This window comes from Staurois parvus, unplaced genomic scaffold (assembly GCF_062004578.1).
Source record: "Staurois parvus isolate SC_StPar_1 unplaced genomic scaffold, SC_StPar_1.0 ptg000634l, whole genome shotgun sequence".
Taxonomy (NCBI): Eukaryota; Metazoa; Chordata; class Amphibia; order Anura; family Ranidae; genus Staurois; species Staurois parvus.
Genome location: NW_028318430.1, coordinates 9998132 through 10015716, shown reverse-complemented (window position 1 = coordinate 10015716; position 17585 = coordinate 9998132). Strand labels below are relative to the sequence as shown.

The following is a 17585-nucleotide window of genomic DNA, read 5'->3' as shown; positions in this document are numbered from 1 at the left end:
CCTGGTACCTTTTTCATAGGCTTTGTTGAGTTTGGGCAAGGACACAGGGGCCCCATGATCCCCTATTGCCCGGGGGCCCCAGGAGTTGTCAGTCCGCCCCTGATGATACCATCAATGAAATGCAGCTCCCTGCCACCAGAAGCACTCATGCAGCCCCAGAGAAGGACACTGCCACTACCATGTTTCACTATAGGCACCATACATTTTTCTTTGTATTCACCTTTGCGAAACCATACCATTTTGAAGCCATCAGTTCCAAAAACATTTATCTTGGTCTCATCATTCCAGAGGACAGAAGCCCAGTAGTCTTTTTCTGTTTAAGCATGGGCCCTGGCAAATTCTAGGCAGGTTTTTTTGTGCATAGGCTTTAGGAGAGGCTTCCTTCGTAGACGATGCTCATACATGCCATTCCTCTGTAGTGTACGCCATATTGTGTCATGGGAAACAATCACACCAGTTTGGCTTTCTACTTCTTTAGCTAAGTGCAGTGAACTTACATGGCAATTTTCTTCAACCCCTCTCATCAGAAGACACTCCTGTTGAGGTGTTAACCTCTGTGGATGGCCCGGACATCTCTGTGAGATGGTTGCGGTTCCATCTTTCTTCAATTTTTGTATCACTATTCAGACTGATATGTAATGCTTTGCTGATTTTCTTATAGCCTTTGCGTTTCTTGTGTAAAGAAATGATTTTCTTTCTAAGGCCTTATGACATTTCTCTTCCTTGTGGTGCCATTGCTGACAGTATGAAATGGGAAGGGTTTTCTTTGTTCAGTAACGACCTTTTGTAATCAGCTGTCTGCTGGACACCTGTGTAATGAATAATTAGACTCACCTGTAGTTGAATTCTTATTGATTCGGATTTTGCTTTGCTCTGAAGACTTTCATTGGGGTGTACTCATTTTTGTAACTTGGTCTTGAATGAATTTGTTAGGAAAAATATTGTGTGTGTGCAAATTAACAAATCTTGTTTGCAATCAATGGCCCGCATTTGTGGGAGAATTTTGTAGTATAGTATCCCATAGAACACGTTGATTCTTAAAGTAGAGTAAAGGTTTTCTGACAAATCTATTTGGGTGTACTCATTTATGCTGAGCACTGTATATTTAGTACAGCAGTTACTTTCCTCTTCTACCTTGGTGGCTACATGCCATATCTAAATGGGTGCATAGCCAAAATATAATTTTTAGGGACGTGACCATATCTTAAGGGCATTTGATTATTGTAACATGGCAACACATGAGCAAGAAATATGGGCAGCACATTGGCAATTGTGAAAATATGTGGGTAAAAAACTGTAAATTCTGGCAAAATATGACATCACTACTCCAGACAGCCAATTGGCAGCTTGGAACTCCTGTATATCTGGACCCTATAATCTTTCTGATTTGCTGGTGTCTGCATGTCATAGAGAGCTCCCAGGTCTGTTCATTCTATGTAGTTTAAAACATAGCTCATATTTTATAGGACATATAATGAGCAGAAAAAAAAGAACAAAATAATAACGAAAAAAATTGTGTTCTTTCAAGTAGTTAAACCTCATTCAAGTCCATTCATATTAAAGATAAAATTCTTCATTGTATAGTTACCTGGCATGAAATGAATCAAAAGGCATGCGACATCACGTTTTAGCAGACTTTATGATCCTGTTAAGAAAAATGATGAGGATGATGTCCTCAGAGCCTACACTCTTTAAAACAATCACCATTTTCCATACATCTATCCTTGCAGATTCATTTTAAAGCATATGTAAACCCTACGAATTAACTTCTCTTATTTGATCCCTTTTGGTGTGCTAAATAAATCATGGAAGGTCCTTTTTTTAAAATCTGTGCAGTAGTGTAAAAGAAAAATTCCTGTTTATCCTGCCAGAAATGCAGTGCTGTCCTGTTCCCAATTCAGCTCCATGAATGGCAGAGCACCTCCACTGATAATATGAAGATAAGACAAGAGGAAGGTGTTCCATAGTCCTGACACACGTTCTGTTCTAGAGTGACAAAGCTGATCCTCCAAATATGCAGTATAGTGAGTGAGCATTGCCACTATAGGTGGCAGGATCACCTGAAAAAAAAGCCTGACACTTCTATACATTATTCTGACCTCCCCCCCAGATTCCAGTCATGTTCCCACAGGACTAGTGATGTTGGCATCAGGAAGCCTCTTCATGGCTGCACAGTGTCTTGCCCTTGTCCACTGCACTACATCATTCATTTCCATGGTGCAACGGGCAAACCAAGATGCATGATATCATTGTGATGGTAACCGGCCCATTAAAATGAATGTTAACTGGGGATTTAAAAGAAGAGGACAGAAGACCTGTTTCTATGCAGACCTACTCTGCATCCTGCTATGATGCTGCAACTGCATTGAAGATTTGAAGGGATGACTAAGGACTTTTGTGGACTATTGTGAAGGGGCTAACACTGATGTTAGTAGAGGCGTACATTAATTTGAAGGGGGGGGGGGGCTCTGAATTTATGGGGACTGGCTCTGATGTGATGGGGGGATTCTGATATCAAGGGAGGACTCTGTTGAGAAGGTAGGCCTCTAATGTGATGACTATAGGGGAAGAAGATAAAATGAAGGTGTGTTGACCATATGCCTTCTTGACTTTTTTTTACTGCACCCCCAGATCAGACAGGCTAGATCCAACCCTGGAGGTAACACAGGGTTCAACAGAGCTGCAGCTTGAAGAAATATCATTATTTGATTATATAAAGCAGCATTTTTTTTTTTAGGTTTGCAAAATAATTTTGCGGGACTAATGATTCACATATATGTGTTTAACATAATATTAGTTTTTAGTGTCTGAAAATTGTTGGTGCTTTTGGTACATGTGTTTTGCCACAATGAAGGCATACACAATTGCAGCTCAAATAACTTTTATCACATTAGGCGTGTTTCACATCCCAAAGGTAATTTTATATTAATTCACCACACTTAAAGGGACATGAGAGATGTTTGGAGCTGCCATTTTGGACCTTGCTGCAAATTCTAGTAACTTGTCGTGCTAAAGCAAATGGCTTGAACACTTTCTTAGTGACTGACTTGAAATAAGGGTGGAGATATGGAAGTCTTAACATTTTTTATAGCGATGTGCCAGTGACAGTCTCCATATATCTCTCATGGCAGATTCACTTTAATCTAAACATAAAGATTTTCATAGGGTCACAGAGATTGATTTGAAAATGAACATATGCAGCTCAGCACTGTTACATTAGAAATGTTTTAGGCCAGGTCAGGATCACATTAAATACTGTTTGTATTGTATTGCAATCAAATTGCATAATTTTGCATAATATTTTATTAGTATTAGCTGTAACAAAAAAAGTATATACTGTACATACACTGAATAATCAAGAAATCTTTGAATGCATCAAATTAGACACGTTTAAGTTAAAAGTTGACACTTTTTGGCCCATGCATTCTTATTTGTTTGTTAGGTATTGGACCCTATGGCAACTGCAGTCGCCTTGCCTTGGAAATGGCAATATCAGAAATGTAGAGCATATCTTAAAGTAGGGTGCCCGCATGAGTGATCACCATAGGAAGCAGCTTGCTATGGTGGGCACTTGGTGGGGAGGAGGGGCCAGGAGCAGCAGCAGGGGAGAAGAGGAGGATTGGGGTTGCTCTGTCTAAAACCATTGCAGGTAAGTATAACATGTTTGTTATTAAAAAGAAAAAAACGAAGCTTTAGCATCACTTTAGACCAAAGAACAAAAATGTAATGCATTTTTCCTTGCCACTCCATGTGGCGGCTGCATTCGTTTTCTTTTACAGGCTTTTTTCCTATATTTCCACCTGATGATCCTGTTAGTAACACACATCTTGTCTCAGGGTGACAACGCTCATTTACTGTCTTAGAGGAACAATGTTGTCTCTCAATCTAGGCCCCCCTTTCTAGGGTGCTGTCTGGGTTTGTCAAGGGTGCCCCAGCAACTCAACTGAGAAAGGTTAGAAAGTGGAGGCAGAGAAGCACTGAACTGTATGTTATTGCAGAGTTTCAGCTTGATTTGGACAACAGTAATGGACAGAGCATCCCAGACATTTAGGAGAGCACAGGAAGTTAACAGCTTACTAGATATCTGGCAGGATCAACAGATATTTTATGCAACTATCAAAACATATATAACAAATGATTTAACATACCAAATGGGAGCTAATAAGAGGAGTTTGTTACGGTTTACATAAACTATAGTACCCTCAATTCCTTCTATTTTGTGAATTGTTTTGCTGTTCCTTGTCAAAATGATGATGATTACTTGAATGAATTCATCAGCTCTAAATACTATCGGTACTCTTTGAGTGATGTTTGAAGCTGATTAAGAAAAGGTTTATATTATGAAAAAACATATTTTTTTTTGGTTTTGACATTTTTATAGATGCTGGGAAACTGGACCTTTGGAACACTGGTATTCACTATCCTAGTATTTACGGTTACACTTAAGGTAAGATTGGAATCAATTATTGTAATTGTTGTGTGGAAAAACCTGTATATTATAGAAGAGAATTCTACATTACAATTATAAATGTAAGCTTACTTAAAAAAAGACCGAAATTTAGAAAAAACAGAATTTTCTACTTTGTCATAAAACATATACAATAAAAGAAAAATCAAACAATCAAATTTCTTCATAAATTTAGGCCAGCATATATTCTGCTACATGTCTGGTTAAAATAAATATCCCAGTATTGTATGTGAAGTGGTTTGTACAAAAGTTATAGCTTCAAACTATGGTTTATATTGGAATGTATGCAGCTATAGATGCTATACTCTAACGCAGGGGCGGACAGGCCATTTGGAAACTCGGGCACTGCCTGAGGGCCCAGGGTCAGTAGAGGGCCCCATGAGATGCCCCTGGTACCTTTTTTTCATAGGCTTTTTTGAGTTTGGGCAAGGACACAGGGGCCCCATGATCCCCTATTGCCCAGGGGCCCCATGATTTGCTAGTCCGCCCCTGCTCTAACGGCTGTGGTTAGTGATTTATAGTAGGACTGTGATAGGGTGGCAGGCAATCTGGCAATAACTGACATTAGCTGATGGGTTCACTAACTGACATTGATGTTGCTAGTGACACTAATACAGTGATCATTGATAATACTGTGCATTAACACTGTTCTGATGACACTGGCTGGGAGGGGATTAACATCTAGGAGCAATCAAGGGGTTAACTGTTTGCCTAACAAATGTAATGTGTGTAATGTGATCTGCTTTTACTTACTAATCAGGCTGTTTTTTCTCCCTGCTTTTCATGGAGAAGAAACGGCCAGATTGCTGTTCCTATGTACAGAGTTCTATGTGTGTTTGACTGAACTCTTCTGCCAAACATGTGCTGTGTCTTATCACAGCATGGGTTGGCAGGGGGCATGCGCATGCACACCCCAAACTCAGAAGTAGAACGGTCACGTACATGCTTGGGAATGTGTTGATGGAAGTCAGTAACCCTGTGCGTGCCTGTGTTCTACCCCCCGGACAACCTGCCACCTTTTGGCCACAGCCTGTGTTAGCAATGCAGAAATCCAGCCCTGGAAAGCATGTTATGGCTGTAATGATACCATCATAAACGGCTACAACATGGCGAGCAGAATCAGTGGTACACAATATCCTCATTTTCTTGAATACTTTCACACACATTTGACTGTTAGAGACATAGGGGTTCCACTAACTGTAGTTGCATTGTGTGTATTATTTGGCTGAAAGAGGGTTAGTTCTTCTGACATGATACTGTAGGTACTGTATGTTTTCAGCAGGCAAAACACTATTTGTTGTTGCAAATACAATTTAGTGGCTTACATGTAACAGCATGTTTAATTTACTTTCAGCTTGCACTGGATACACAATACTGGACGTGGATCAACCATTTTGTGATCTGGGGATCACTTGTATTCTATATTGTCTTTTCATTGCTATGGGGAGGGATTGTCTGGTAAGTGTCCCTTTTGCCATTTTCTTTGTCGGCATTACACACAGCAATATGTTTAAATAAAGTTCTGTGCATGGTATATCTTCATTGTTATAAAACAAGGTAAAGGGCAATAAGCAAAGCTCATCCAGTCTGTCTTTCTTTAAAGTTTCTGACTAATCTAAAAGTGATATGAGGAGAAATCCTGTGACTTTTTGTAGGTTGGCACATTCTGCACTTACACTTGTAATTAACTGGTGTGAAATAGGAATGCAGGGGGACTGGCAAGATCACCGTCTTCTTTAATCAACCACACTAGGTATAGAAGTACATGCGTCCCAGCATGGTCCGTTTTTCTTCTTTGCATTCTGTTTGGTTGTTCACCAGACTTGTGCTGATATGGCCCCCTACACAGCTAATCATTGGGAAGATCGATGTACTGCTGTTTCTCTGCCTCCTGCTGAAATGCCTCTGGCACCCCAATTTTTTAGGCTCCTTATGCAGCAGGACACATAGATCACTTGCATTTATAGTGTTCTTTTATACACTGCTCAAAACAATTAAAAGGAAGGCTTTGAAAACACATCAGATCTCAGTGGGGAAAATATGCTGGATATCTATACTGATATGGACTGAGTAATGTGTTAGGAACATAGGGATGCCCCATTGTTTGATGGAAATTAAAATGATCAACCTACAGAGGACTGAATTCAGACACCCCGAAAATCAAAGTGAAAAAATGATGCAGCAGGCATTTTGCTAAATTTTCTTTGCAGCAACTCAAAATGGTAGTTTGTATGGCCCCCACGTGCTTGTATGCATGCCTGACAACATCAGGGCATCATTGTGCTCCTGGGCAGTCTGAGGTGTAACCTGGCGGCATCGGATGGACCAAAACATGATATCCCAGAGGTGTTCTATTGGATTTAGGCGTGGGGGACATTCCATGGTATCAATTCCTTCATCCTCCAAGAACTGACTGCATACTCTCGCCACATAAGGCTGAACATTGTCGTTCACCAGGAGGAACCCAGGACCCACTGCACCAGCGTAGGGTCTGACAATGGGTCCAAGGATTTCATTTCGATACATAATGGCAGTCAGGGTGCCATTGTCTAGCCTATAGAGGTCTGTGCATCCTTCCATGGATATGCCTCCCCAGACCATCACTGACCCACCACCAAAATGGTCATGCTGAATGATGTAACAGGCAGCATAATGTTCTCCACAGCTTCTCCAGACCCTTTCACGTCTGTCACATGTGCTCGTGGTGAACCTGCTCTCATCTGTGAAAAGCACAGGGCGCCAGTGGTGGACCTGCCAATTCTGGTGTTCAGTGGCAAATGCCAATCGAGCTCTATGGTGCTGGACAGTGAGCACAGGGCCCACCAGAGGATGTCGGGCCATCAGGCCACCCTCATGAAGTCTTTTTCTGATTGTTTGGTCAGAGACATACACAACAGTGGCCTGCTGGAGGTCATTTTGTAGGGCTCTGGCAGTACTCATCCTGTTCCTTTTTGCACTAAGGAGCAGATACTGGTCCTGCTGATGGGTTAAACACCTTCTATGGCCCTGTCCAGCTGTCCTACAGTAACTGCCTGTCTCCTTGAATCTCCTCCATGCTCGTGAGACTGTGCTGGGAGACACAGCAAACCTTCTGGCAATGGCACGTATTGATGTGCCATCCTGGAGGAGTTGGACTGCCTGTGCAACCTCTGTAGGGTCCAGGTATTGACTCATGCTACCAGTAGTGACACTGACCTCAGCCAAATGCAAAACTAGTGAAAAACAGTCAGAAAAGATGAGTAGCCTCCACCTGTAAAACCATTCCTGTTTTGGGAGTCATCTCATTGTTGCCCATCTAGTGCACCTGTTGTTAATTTCATTAGCACCAAAGCAGCTGAAATTGTTTAACAATCCCCTCTGCTACTTAACTGACCAGATCATTATCCCAGGAGTTTAATTGACTTGATGCCATACTCCGGATTAAAAAGTGTTCCTTTAATTTTTTTGAGCAGTGCATCTACACGCAAAGGTTTTGCCTTGCATTTGTATTTTAAACCGATTGGGTTTTTTCACAAGGTAAGGGGTCATATATAATTTAACATTGTAACGTTAAACTGAAAATAATTAAAGATGTGATTGTTTTTCACACACACATTTCTAAATTTCCTTATGTTGTTTATTTGTAGATTAGATAGGTCATTGGCATTCTTTAATGCCAAGATTAAACAATGGGATTAATGACCTCTGAGTTTAAAGTATTTATGATATGTCACTTGCATTGCATTGTTTTCAGTGTGTCTGAGCAGACTCATAGACTTGCATTAAGAGGAATGGATAGACACAGAATATGCATGTTCAAAAAGCAAATATTGCTGTCCCTTGATAATATAGAATTAAAAACTACAATCAGAAACATGTTTTTTTTACAGCCATTGTTGAAGTTTACATTAAACTGACCAAGTTCATATGAGGATACCAAAGATTGTCAATGCCCTTTAAGTCCACCGGCAGTATCTAAGACTGCCTAAAATGGCAAATGGACATGGGCAACATTTGAGATCAGTTAATGTCAGTTTTAGGCCCGTTTGTGCTTTGCTTTTATTCGTTGATGCAAGTCATTGTGAGTGTATCCAAAACCCATCCCAAAGGCCAGTGTGCATTAGGCCTTAATGAAATACAGGCATTTTCAGGAGCTCCAGAGCCCATGGCACTCTGATATAAAAGTCAAATGCTGGTCTGCTTTCCCCTGCCTCCGGCAACTAGATTTGGCTCTTTAAGATCACCTATCGCACTGGAGAACCAAAGCAAGGTAATAGGATAAGAAAGTGCCCCAGATAAAGGGCTCCTGATGCTCTTGGAATGATTCTACAGGTGTCCAAATTGAATTTGTAATAACCTTTACAATTGTAGATTGGTCAACTTTTTATTTTTTTTTACAAAACGGACAACTAGCATTCTGTTTTATTACGCCTTTTTTAATAGCTAGCTTATCGTTAAATAATTTTTTTCTCTCAGTTCATATTTTTTAGTGGATTCTGCCTTCAGGCTTTACAGAATTTTATTGGTTCCTGAACATTTAGTGTGATGCCCATTTGGCAGTAAAACTACATGTGATGTTTGGGTTTGAACAAAATGCCTGGTAGGCATAGTTAAATTATTAACATTCACTGTGCTGTGGATGCCACCCTATTATTCGGAGCTGGTGTTGTGTTGCATACACTTCCAGCTGCTGTGTGTACCAAGTGCTTCAAGCCTGCTCTTGTAAACTGTGTTATAAATGGTACATTGGTGTACATTTTGGAAAAACAAGCAGTTAAGTTGCCTATAACAACAAGATGTTTTTTAATTAATTTTTTATCCTGTGCCAGAAAATTGACAGAGTTAGACAACACAGACATGTTTTGTTTTAATCACTTATACTTTGTAATTTTTATTACTTTTAATACCATGACAATACTATGGATGTTAGTAAAGTTCTGTAGCAGAATAATTATATGAAATATGTTCACACAAAGAAAAACATGGAAAAGACAGTGTGTATGTGTGTGTGTATGTGTATATATTCACTATATTGCCAAAAGTATTGGGAAACCCCTCCAAATCATTGGGTTCAGGTGTTCCAATCACCTCCAAGACCACAGGTGTATAAAAGCAAGCACCTAGGCATGCAGACTGCTTCTACAAACATTTGTGAAAGAATGGGTCACTCTCGGGAGCTCAGTGAAATCAAGCGTGGTACCGTGATAGGTTGCCACCTGTGCAATAAGTCCATCTGTGAAATTTCCTTGCTACTAAATATTCCACGGTCAACTGTTAGTGGTATTATACCAAAGTGAAAGCAACTGGGAACAGCAGCAGTAGGGCTCTGCCAGTGCTCATCATGTTCCTCCTTGCACAAAGGAGCAGATACCAGACTTGATGTTATACTCTGATTAAAAAGTGTTCCTTTTAAGTTGTTTGAGCAGTGTGTGAGTGTGTGTATGTATATATATATGTATATATATATATGTGTATATATATATATAATATAATATAATTATATAATATATAATTTTTTTTTCCTAAACTTTAAGAAAAAGAGACAGAATGTGAGCATAAGATATACTTAATTTTGTTTAACCCCTTCCCACCCACTCCATTGTACCTTTAAACAATACTTAATGTCTGGGTGGCAGCAGGATTGGCAATCATGACCACTGTCACACCAGCTACTGATCTTTAGTCCAGAGCAAGAGCTTTTTTTTTGACAGCTTAGACTTTGTGCTGGGATGGGTGTGTGAGGCGTATGGGCATAAAACTCCCCTTGTTGCCTTATACAGTCATGGCCGAAATTGTTGGCACCCTTGATATTTCTCCAGGAAATCATGTATTTCTCACGAAACGTATTGCATTAACACATGTTTTGCTATACACATGTTTATTCCCTTTGTGTGTATTGGGACAAAACAAAAAAAGGGAGGAAAGAAAGCAAATTCGACATAATGTCACACAAACCTCCAAAAATGGGCTGGACAAAAGTATTGGCACCCTTTCACAACTGCGGATAAATAAGAATGTTACAAGCATGTGATGCTCCTGTAAACTCACCTGGGGCAAGTAACAGGTGTGGGCAATATAGAAATCACACCTGAAAGCAGATAAAAAGGAGAGACGTTCACTTAACCTTTGCATTGTGTGTCTGTCTGTGCCACACTAAGCATGGACAACAGAAAGAGGAGACGAGAACTGTCTGAGGACCTGAGAACCAAAATTGTGGCAAAATATCAACAATCTCAAGGTTACAAGTCCATCTCCAGAGAACTAGATTTGCCTTTGTCCACAGTGCGCAACATTATCAAGAAGTTTGCAACCCATGGCACTGTAGCTAATCTCCCTGGTCGTGGACGGATGAGGAAAATTGATGAAAGATTGCAACGCAGAATAGTCCGGATGGTGGATAAGCAGCCCCAAACATGTTCCAAAGACATTCAAGCTGTCCTGCAGGCTCAGGGAGCATCAGTGTCAGCGCGAACTATCCGTCGACATTTAAATGAAATGAAACGCTATGGCAGGAGACCCAGGAGGACCCCACTGCTGACACAGAGACATAAAAAAGCAAGACTACAGTTTGCCAAAATGTACTTGAGTAAGCCAAAAGCCTTCTGGGAAAACGTCTTGTGGACAGATGAGACCAAGATAGAGCTTTTCGGTAAAGCACATCATTCTACTGTTTACCGAAAACGGAATGAGGCCTACAAAGAACAAAACACAGTACCTACGGTAAAATATGGTGGAGGTTCAATGATGTTTTGGGGTTGTTTTGCTGCCTCTGGCACTGGGTGCCTTGACTGTGTGCAAGGCATCATGAAATCTGAGGATTACCAAAGGATTTTGGGTCGCACTGTAGGGCCCAGTGTCAGAAAGCTGGGTTTGCGTCCAAGATCCTGGGTCTTCCAGCAGGACAATGACCCCAAACATACGTCAAAAAGCACTCAGAAATGGATGGCAAAGAAGCGCTGGAGAGTTCTGAAGTGGCCAGCAATGAGCCCAGATCTAAATCCCATTGAACACCTGTGGAGAGATCTTAAAATTGCTGTTGGGAAAAGGTGTCCTTCCAATAAGAGAGACCTGGAGCTGTTTGCAAAGGAAGAGTGGTCCAAAATTCCGGGTGAGAGGTGTCAGAAGCTTATTGATGGTTATAGGAAGCGACTGATTTCAGTTATGTTTTCCAAAGGGTGTGCAACCAAATATTAAGTTAAGGGTGCCAATACTTTTGTCCAGCCCATTTTTGGGGTTTTGTGTGACATTATGTCATATTTGCTTTTCTGCCTCTGTTTTATATTTGTTCCAATACATACAAAGGGAATAAACATGTGTATAGCAAAACATGTGTTAATGCAATACCTTTTTTGTGTGAAATACTTGATTTTCAGGAAAAATATCAAGGGTGCCAACAATTTCGGCCATGACTGTATATATGTTGGGCAGTTGTAAAAGGGTTAACCCTAGTCATTGTAGTGCCAGTTGTCAGTGCCTTATGTGCTTTTTGGCAATTCCAGAAGTCCTCTCAACTGCTGTGCAGGCCCAGTGCAGAACCTGGGGTTCTTTATGACTTATTTGCTTCAGCTCTACAAGATTCACAGCCCAGAGGTCAAAGGCTTTTCCCAACACATGCTTAGTGTGTCATTACACACACATATAAAATATATTGTCGTCGTATGTTCTAAATTGCATTGGCACCAGTGGTGTAGTTAGGTTTCGTGCTGCCCTAGGCAACCCAACAATTGCCTCCCCACGGAGACCTTTGACACCAACCAGCACCCCCTCTCCCATGAAGAGAGCCTGACATTGAGCAACACCCCAGCCTCCACCCCCACCCGAGAGAGCCTTCTACTACCACCTTCCTCCATACACTGGCAACCCCCCGACCCTGCGAGAGAGAAGACACTCACCTTCACATCTCTGGACATCCCTGGGAATGAGAGTCAGGCTCTGCATGCACCATCAAGCAGCCCGCAGCCTCTCTCAGATCCCACCTGGTTCCCATGCTGCGTGTGTCCCTTCTCCCATCCCTTCTTTTGGGGGTGGCATTGCCCCCCTGAAAAATGCCTCTGCCCCCTGAAAGATGCTGTTGCCCCCCTGAAAAATGCTGGCCTAGGCAAATGCCTTGTTTGCATTGTGGTAAATACGCCCCTGATTGGCACAACACTGTGGCTTCTCCTAGCCCTGTCCAGTGTTCTCTCTTTTCATTTGTTGAAAGCTATATCTTTAAAGCAAGTAAACAAATGGCTTCAACCTAGAACTGCCTTATTACATGCCCAGCTTCTAGCATAGAAAAAAAAGAGAGCACTTCTTGTTCTCAAGTTTAGGGAATTATCAAAGCACTTCCCTCGAATGCTAGCAAATGGTCATCTCACTAATGCTAAACAACAAACTAAGCAAGGTCTTTTTTATTATTATTAACATGAAATATGGATAATGCAAAAGATTTCACAGATTTGCCAGCATGCATGGCAATGAGTGTGTGCATTATGAAAACATACTTAAGTACTATTTTTTTTATTTGTCTCTATCATGACACTGTCATGCTGCTTCCATTACAAAGCATGTACAACAGGGAGAGTATGTTACTTAAGACTAGCTAGGGATAAAAAGGATTAATTGGGAGTTAAATGGTTTTCCTATTTCTTTAATGAATAAGTAAAACCTTTTTTTCCACAGTCAGATCTGTTGCATCAACTCCTATGTAAGAGAAAAAAAAATGATTAGGTGTATCTGACAGCTGCCACTAACTACAATGTATCCATTTTGTTTACATTTTAATAAGCACTGACCTGTCACATTGATCAATGTCAGAGAATCTACTGCCAGCAACTGATACATGACGTGGGCTATGGGAGCCCCGAGAGATCTTGCTGGTCTTCTGTCTTCAATGAATTGCATTGCTTACAGTTTAATATTCATGTTATAGCAAAACACCCATTGTATCAGTTTTTGTTTTATTCTAACTTAGAACATTTTGTAGTATAATGTGCCTTTTTTATTGTTCTAGGCCATTCCTCAATTATCAGAGGATGTATTATGTGTTTATGCAAATGCTGTCCAGTGGCCCTGCATGGCTGGGCATTATACTCCTCGTTACGGTCAGTCTCCTCCCAGACGTTCTGAAGAAGGTTATATGCAGGCTGTTATGGCCCACGGCCACAGAAAAGATACAGGTAAACAATAACGCTCTTGCACACATTCTTCTAACACACTCTCTCATGCAGGTAGATGCAATGGAGAAATAATATATTAATCAACTATAAAAACGGTGAACGATGCTGTGGTCGAAAGTAAAGCTTTCATTTTATTACCCATTTTGTTGCATATTAATTAATATAACATTGTTAATATATTCATTATATATATGGTTTTTTTTTTCTATTGATTAAAGGGAACCTGACATGATGGTGGCTATTTGTCACAATGATGGTTTATTGTAGAAGGTTGCCGTTGCCTGACTTCTGGAAGCCAAGCTAATTATAGGGCAGGCATATCGGGGTGTGCACAGCTTTGGAACTGACCCTGCTTTCAGGAACTGGACAGTGGCAACCTGGATTTGAACCTCAGCTGTGGCAACAACAGCCATTTACATAGGTTTTTATTGTGGACCTGTCAGCAAGTACTGTGTTTTGCTTCACTTTTCCTTTCCGAGAAGGCATTAGATAATGTTCAAAGTGCAATAAATTAGCAATAAATTAAAAATCATCTTTGATTGCGAGGAAACAAATGTATATGTCCTTGACATGCATTCTGTCATGTTTCTAGCATAGGTTAGAAAATGAGTGTCAGTACCTGAATGATTGGTGTGACCTACACGTGTACATACCTATCACATCATAAAATTGGCAAGCATTAAGTGAATCCTATTAAATGCATTTAGTAACCTGTAACTGAATCACTGGTAGTCAGGTTAGGTAAAGGTGATTTCTGTTTATTTGCTATGTTTTACTGCACTTTGCACATAATCATTGTTTTTGTACTATACAATAGCTCAAGCCTATTCATTTAACATTACAGATGAACTAAGAAATCTGTATTATTGTCACTAATAATTACTGCAATTGCCTTAAAACATGGCAGCAGATTACCAAATTCGGTACAATGTTGCTTTTATTTTACTAAGCATTAGCATATAATTCTACTTGCTTTTCTCCAGTGTTGTGTGTCTATATTATATATAGAATTCTATACACCTGCAGTATGTAAGCTAACAGTCATTCTTGCTGAATATGTATTAAGTGCTAGCTAGTCAGTATGCAGGTACTATGTTATTTGCTTTTAGCTTTTATGTTCTCTATGTGAAGAAGCATCATTATGTGATTTGTAACTAATACTCTGTTAGAGAAAAAAGCTCAAAAAGTGAGTTGTGTGCACAAGTATGAAATGATCATATTTCACAGATATCAAGATATTTTAATGCAAACAGGTGTAATTTATTTTTTTAAAACTTGTAAAGATATTTCCGCAAGGAAGATAATACTGTCTAAATTACGACATCCAATCAGATTTGAGCCTGACTTTAGTAGCATAACACCTGATTACCTGCTGTGGGTTACTGCACCTTAACTATGTTCTTTGCACAGGTTTTTTTGAATATCAATTAAAATGTAATAATATGTGGAAGACATACATACGAATGTTTTCTATACTTCTGTACATTATTTCTGCAAACATAAGATAAAAAGATATTTAGATTTTAAACCACAAATGACAATGGTTAGACATGCAGAGATTTTTAAAGTAACATGCGTTCTATTTTAGTGTCCAGTTTAATTAATAAAATATTTCGGAAGATTTCCTAAAGCTGGTGCACTCAGAATATGATGCAGCTGTGCATGGAAGCCAGCTTGTTCAAATACATTTTGACAATAAAACCTAGAAGCTGATTGGTTTCTATGCAGAACTGCACCCGATTTTGCACCATGCAGTTTTGGTAAATAACCCCCTTTAAATGTATTTTGGGTGAAACATGTTGACCAATTCCCTGTATCACCCAAGCACACAGAATGCTGAGGAATCTAACTTTGTGCACAATAAACGCTGCTCGATTTAAAACAAAATTGCTGATTTTGCAGTGTGAACTGAAAGAAAAACTCCACTTTAAATAATATTCCAAGAATGCCTTCAAATGAAAAAAGTAAGTACACCTTCTGACCTCAGGTACCCCTGTTTTCCCTCTTGTACTGCCTGGCCTGCTCAGACATTGTCTATCCATTAAAAGATGTCTTCTACTCATTTTATTAGCTGAGCACAGCAGATGCAACTGCTGCAAAAACGATCCCTAGTGCTGCACAGGACAGGCAACAGGGCAGTCTGAGGTCAGTATATGAGCTAACTTTTTTGATGAAGGAGGTGGCTTTCCTGCAGTATTAGGGCTCTTGCACATGGGTACCAAAAATGCCTTGTTTTTAGGTGTTCAGGCTTTTTTTTTTGCTTTCAATGAGCCTGTACACACAGGTACATAAATATTAGTAAACTAGTAGCGCATTTAGATCACTAAAAAAATATATTCATTATTTTACATAAGAATATGCAAGTAAACCACACCTCCCCCCTTGCTTGAATAGTAGATTTTATTATTTCAGTATTTTTGGTATTCTTGGAGAAAGAAAAATGTGTTCACTGCACATGTTTTGCGTGTAAACATGTGCACTCTATGGACCATACTCGCGTGTCTTGCATATGATCTTTCTGCCAGAAAGACCTGGCATTCATACATTACAATGTGCAGAAGACCCTAAATGTATTGTCACCCTTAAAAAAAAAAGTAAAAGTAATTTCAGCAGCATCTCCACTAGCTTTACAACACGATCATCTCGCCTCCCATGTGACAGATTTGGAAGTAGAAGGTACCCACACACCTTTTGAGCTTTTCTCTTTGTACTTCACTAATATTGCATTAGCAATGCTTTAGTGTTTAATAAAATGTATCCCTTGTGTTTCTTTCTCCTTCCTTCTCTTCCCTTTACTGTCTTCTACTTGCTTTGCATAAATAACTGCTGCCTTGCTTACACATTGCACGTGGGCATCTGCTGCCACCTTCTGGGGAACTTACAGACTAAACAACCGTGCCTTTCTGTTGAGCAGTCCACCATCTTTATGCTTTCTCAGACCACAGGCAATATAACTTTCTAATGGACCTAAAGGTGATACTCTTTTTTTCTGACTTTTGCATGATCATAATTTCTTCTACAGACACACGGGGCCTCCTGTCATTCATTTTCTTGGTTTTTGCCTCTACAAGTCTTGTCATTGCAATATAAATGAGGAATTCTTGTATTCTAATAATAATATTACAGTAAATATTTAGATGGGAAAGATCAACTATTACAACCTCATTTAGAGAGGTCTTTTGGCTTCACTTTGCATTAAAGCATGATGTAGAGAAAACTAAGGAAAACAAATGTTGCTTATAGCTACAGGTCAGAATCCAGGTGTGCTTTTTTAATCCACTTGGATTAGAAATGACATGTGGGCTTTAGCTGCCAAATGGAATTTGGCTTTCTTGTACAACAGGGACACTTTTTTACTAGTTAGAATAAGTTGAAATCATGTTTTGATGCAAACACTGCAGTGATGCTGGTCCCCTGGGTTACATCCACTGTAAAAAGGTTCTGATTGATCAGCTGACATTGAATACTTATACAGAATGAATAAATATTGCAATCCCAGTACTTAACAGTGTAAAACCAGCTTGGGAATAATTACACTGTTTCCATTGTATAAATACAGTGGGGCAAAAAAGTATTTAGTCAGCCACCAATTGTGCAAGTTCTCCCACTTAAAAAGATGAGAGAGGCCTGTAAATGGCATCATAGATAGACCTCAACTATGAGAGACAAAATGAGAAAACAAATCCAGACAATCACATTGGCTGATTTGGAAAGAATTTATTTGCAAATTATGGTGGAAAATAAGTATTTGGTCAATATCAAAAGTTCATCTCAATACTTTGTTATATATCCTTTGTTGGCAATGACAGAGGTCAAACGTTTCCTGTAAGTCTTCACAAGGTTGGCACACACTGTTGCTGGTATGTTGGCCCATTATCCATGCAGATCTCCTCTAGAGCAGTGATGTTTTGGGGCTGTCGCTGGGCAACACGGACTTTCAACTCCCTCCAAAGGTTTTCTATAGGGTTGAGATCTGGAGA

At 39.9% G+C, this 17585-nt stretch overlaps 1 protein-coding gene across 2 annotated transcripts in view; it reads left to right on the top strand.

Moving 5' to 3' along the window:
• Positions 1-17585, top strand: part of ATP11A (ATPase phospholipid transporting 11A) — a 224736-nt gene that overhangs the window by 187525 nt on the left and 19626 nt on the right. Inside the window, exons 26-29 of one of the 2 annotated variants that reach the window (XM_089693568.1) lie at positions 4382-4447; positions 5823-5926; positions 13440-13605; positions 16490-16578. In XM_089693568.1, coding sequence (XP_089549694.1) covers positions 4382-4447; positions 5823-5926; positions 13440-13605; positions 16490-16567 — 414 coding nt within the window. In that variant the 3' untranslated portion in view covers positions 16568-16578. The remainder of the gene's footprint in view (positions 1-4381; positions 4448-5822; positions 5927-13439; positions 13606-16489; positions 16579-17585) is intronic. The other variant, XM_089693567.1, reaches the window with a different exon arrangement.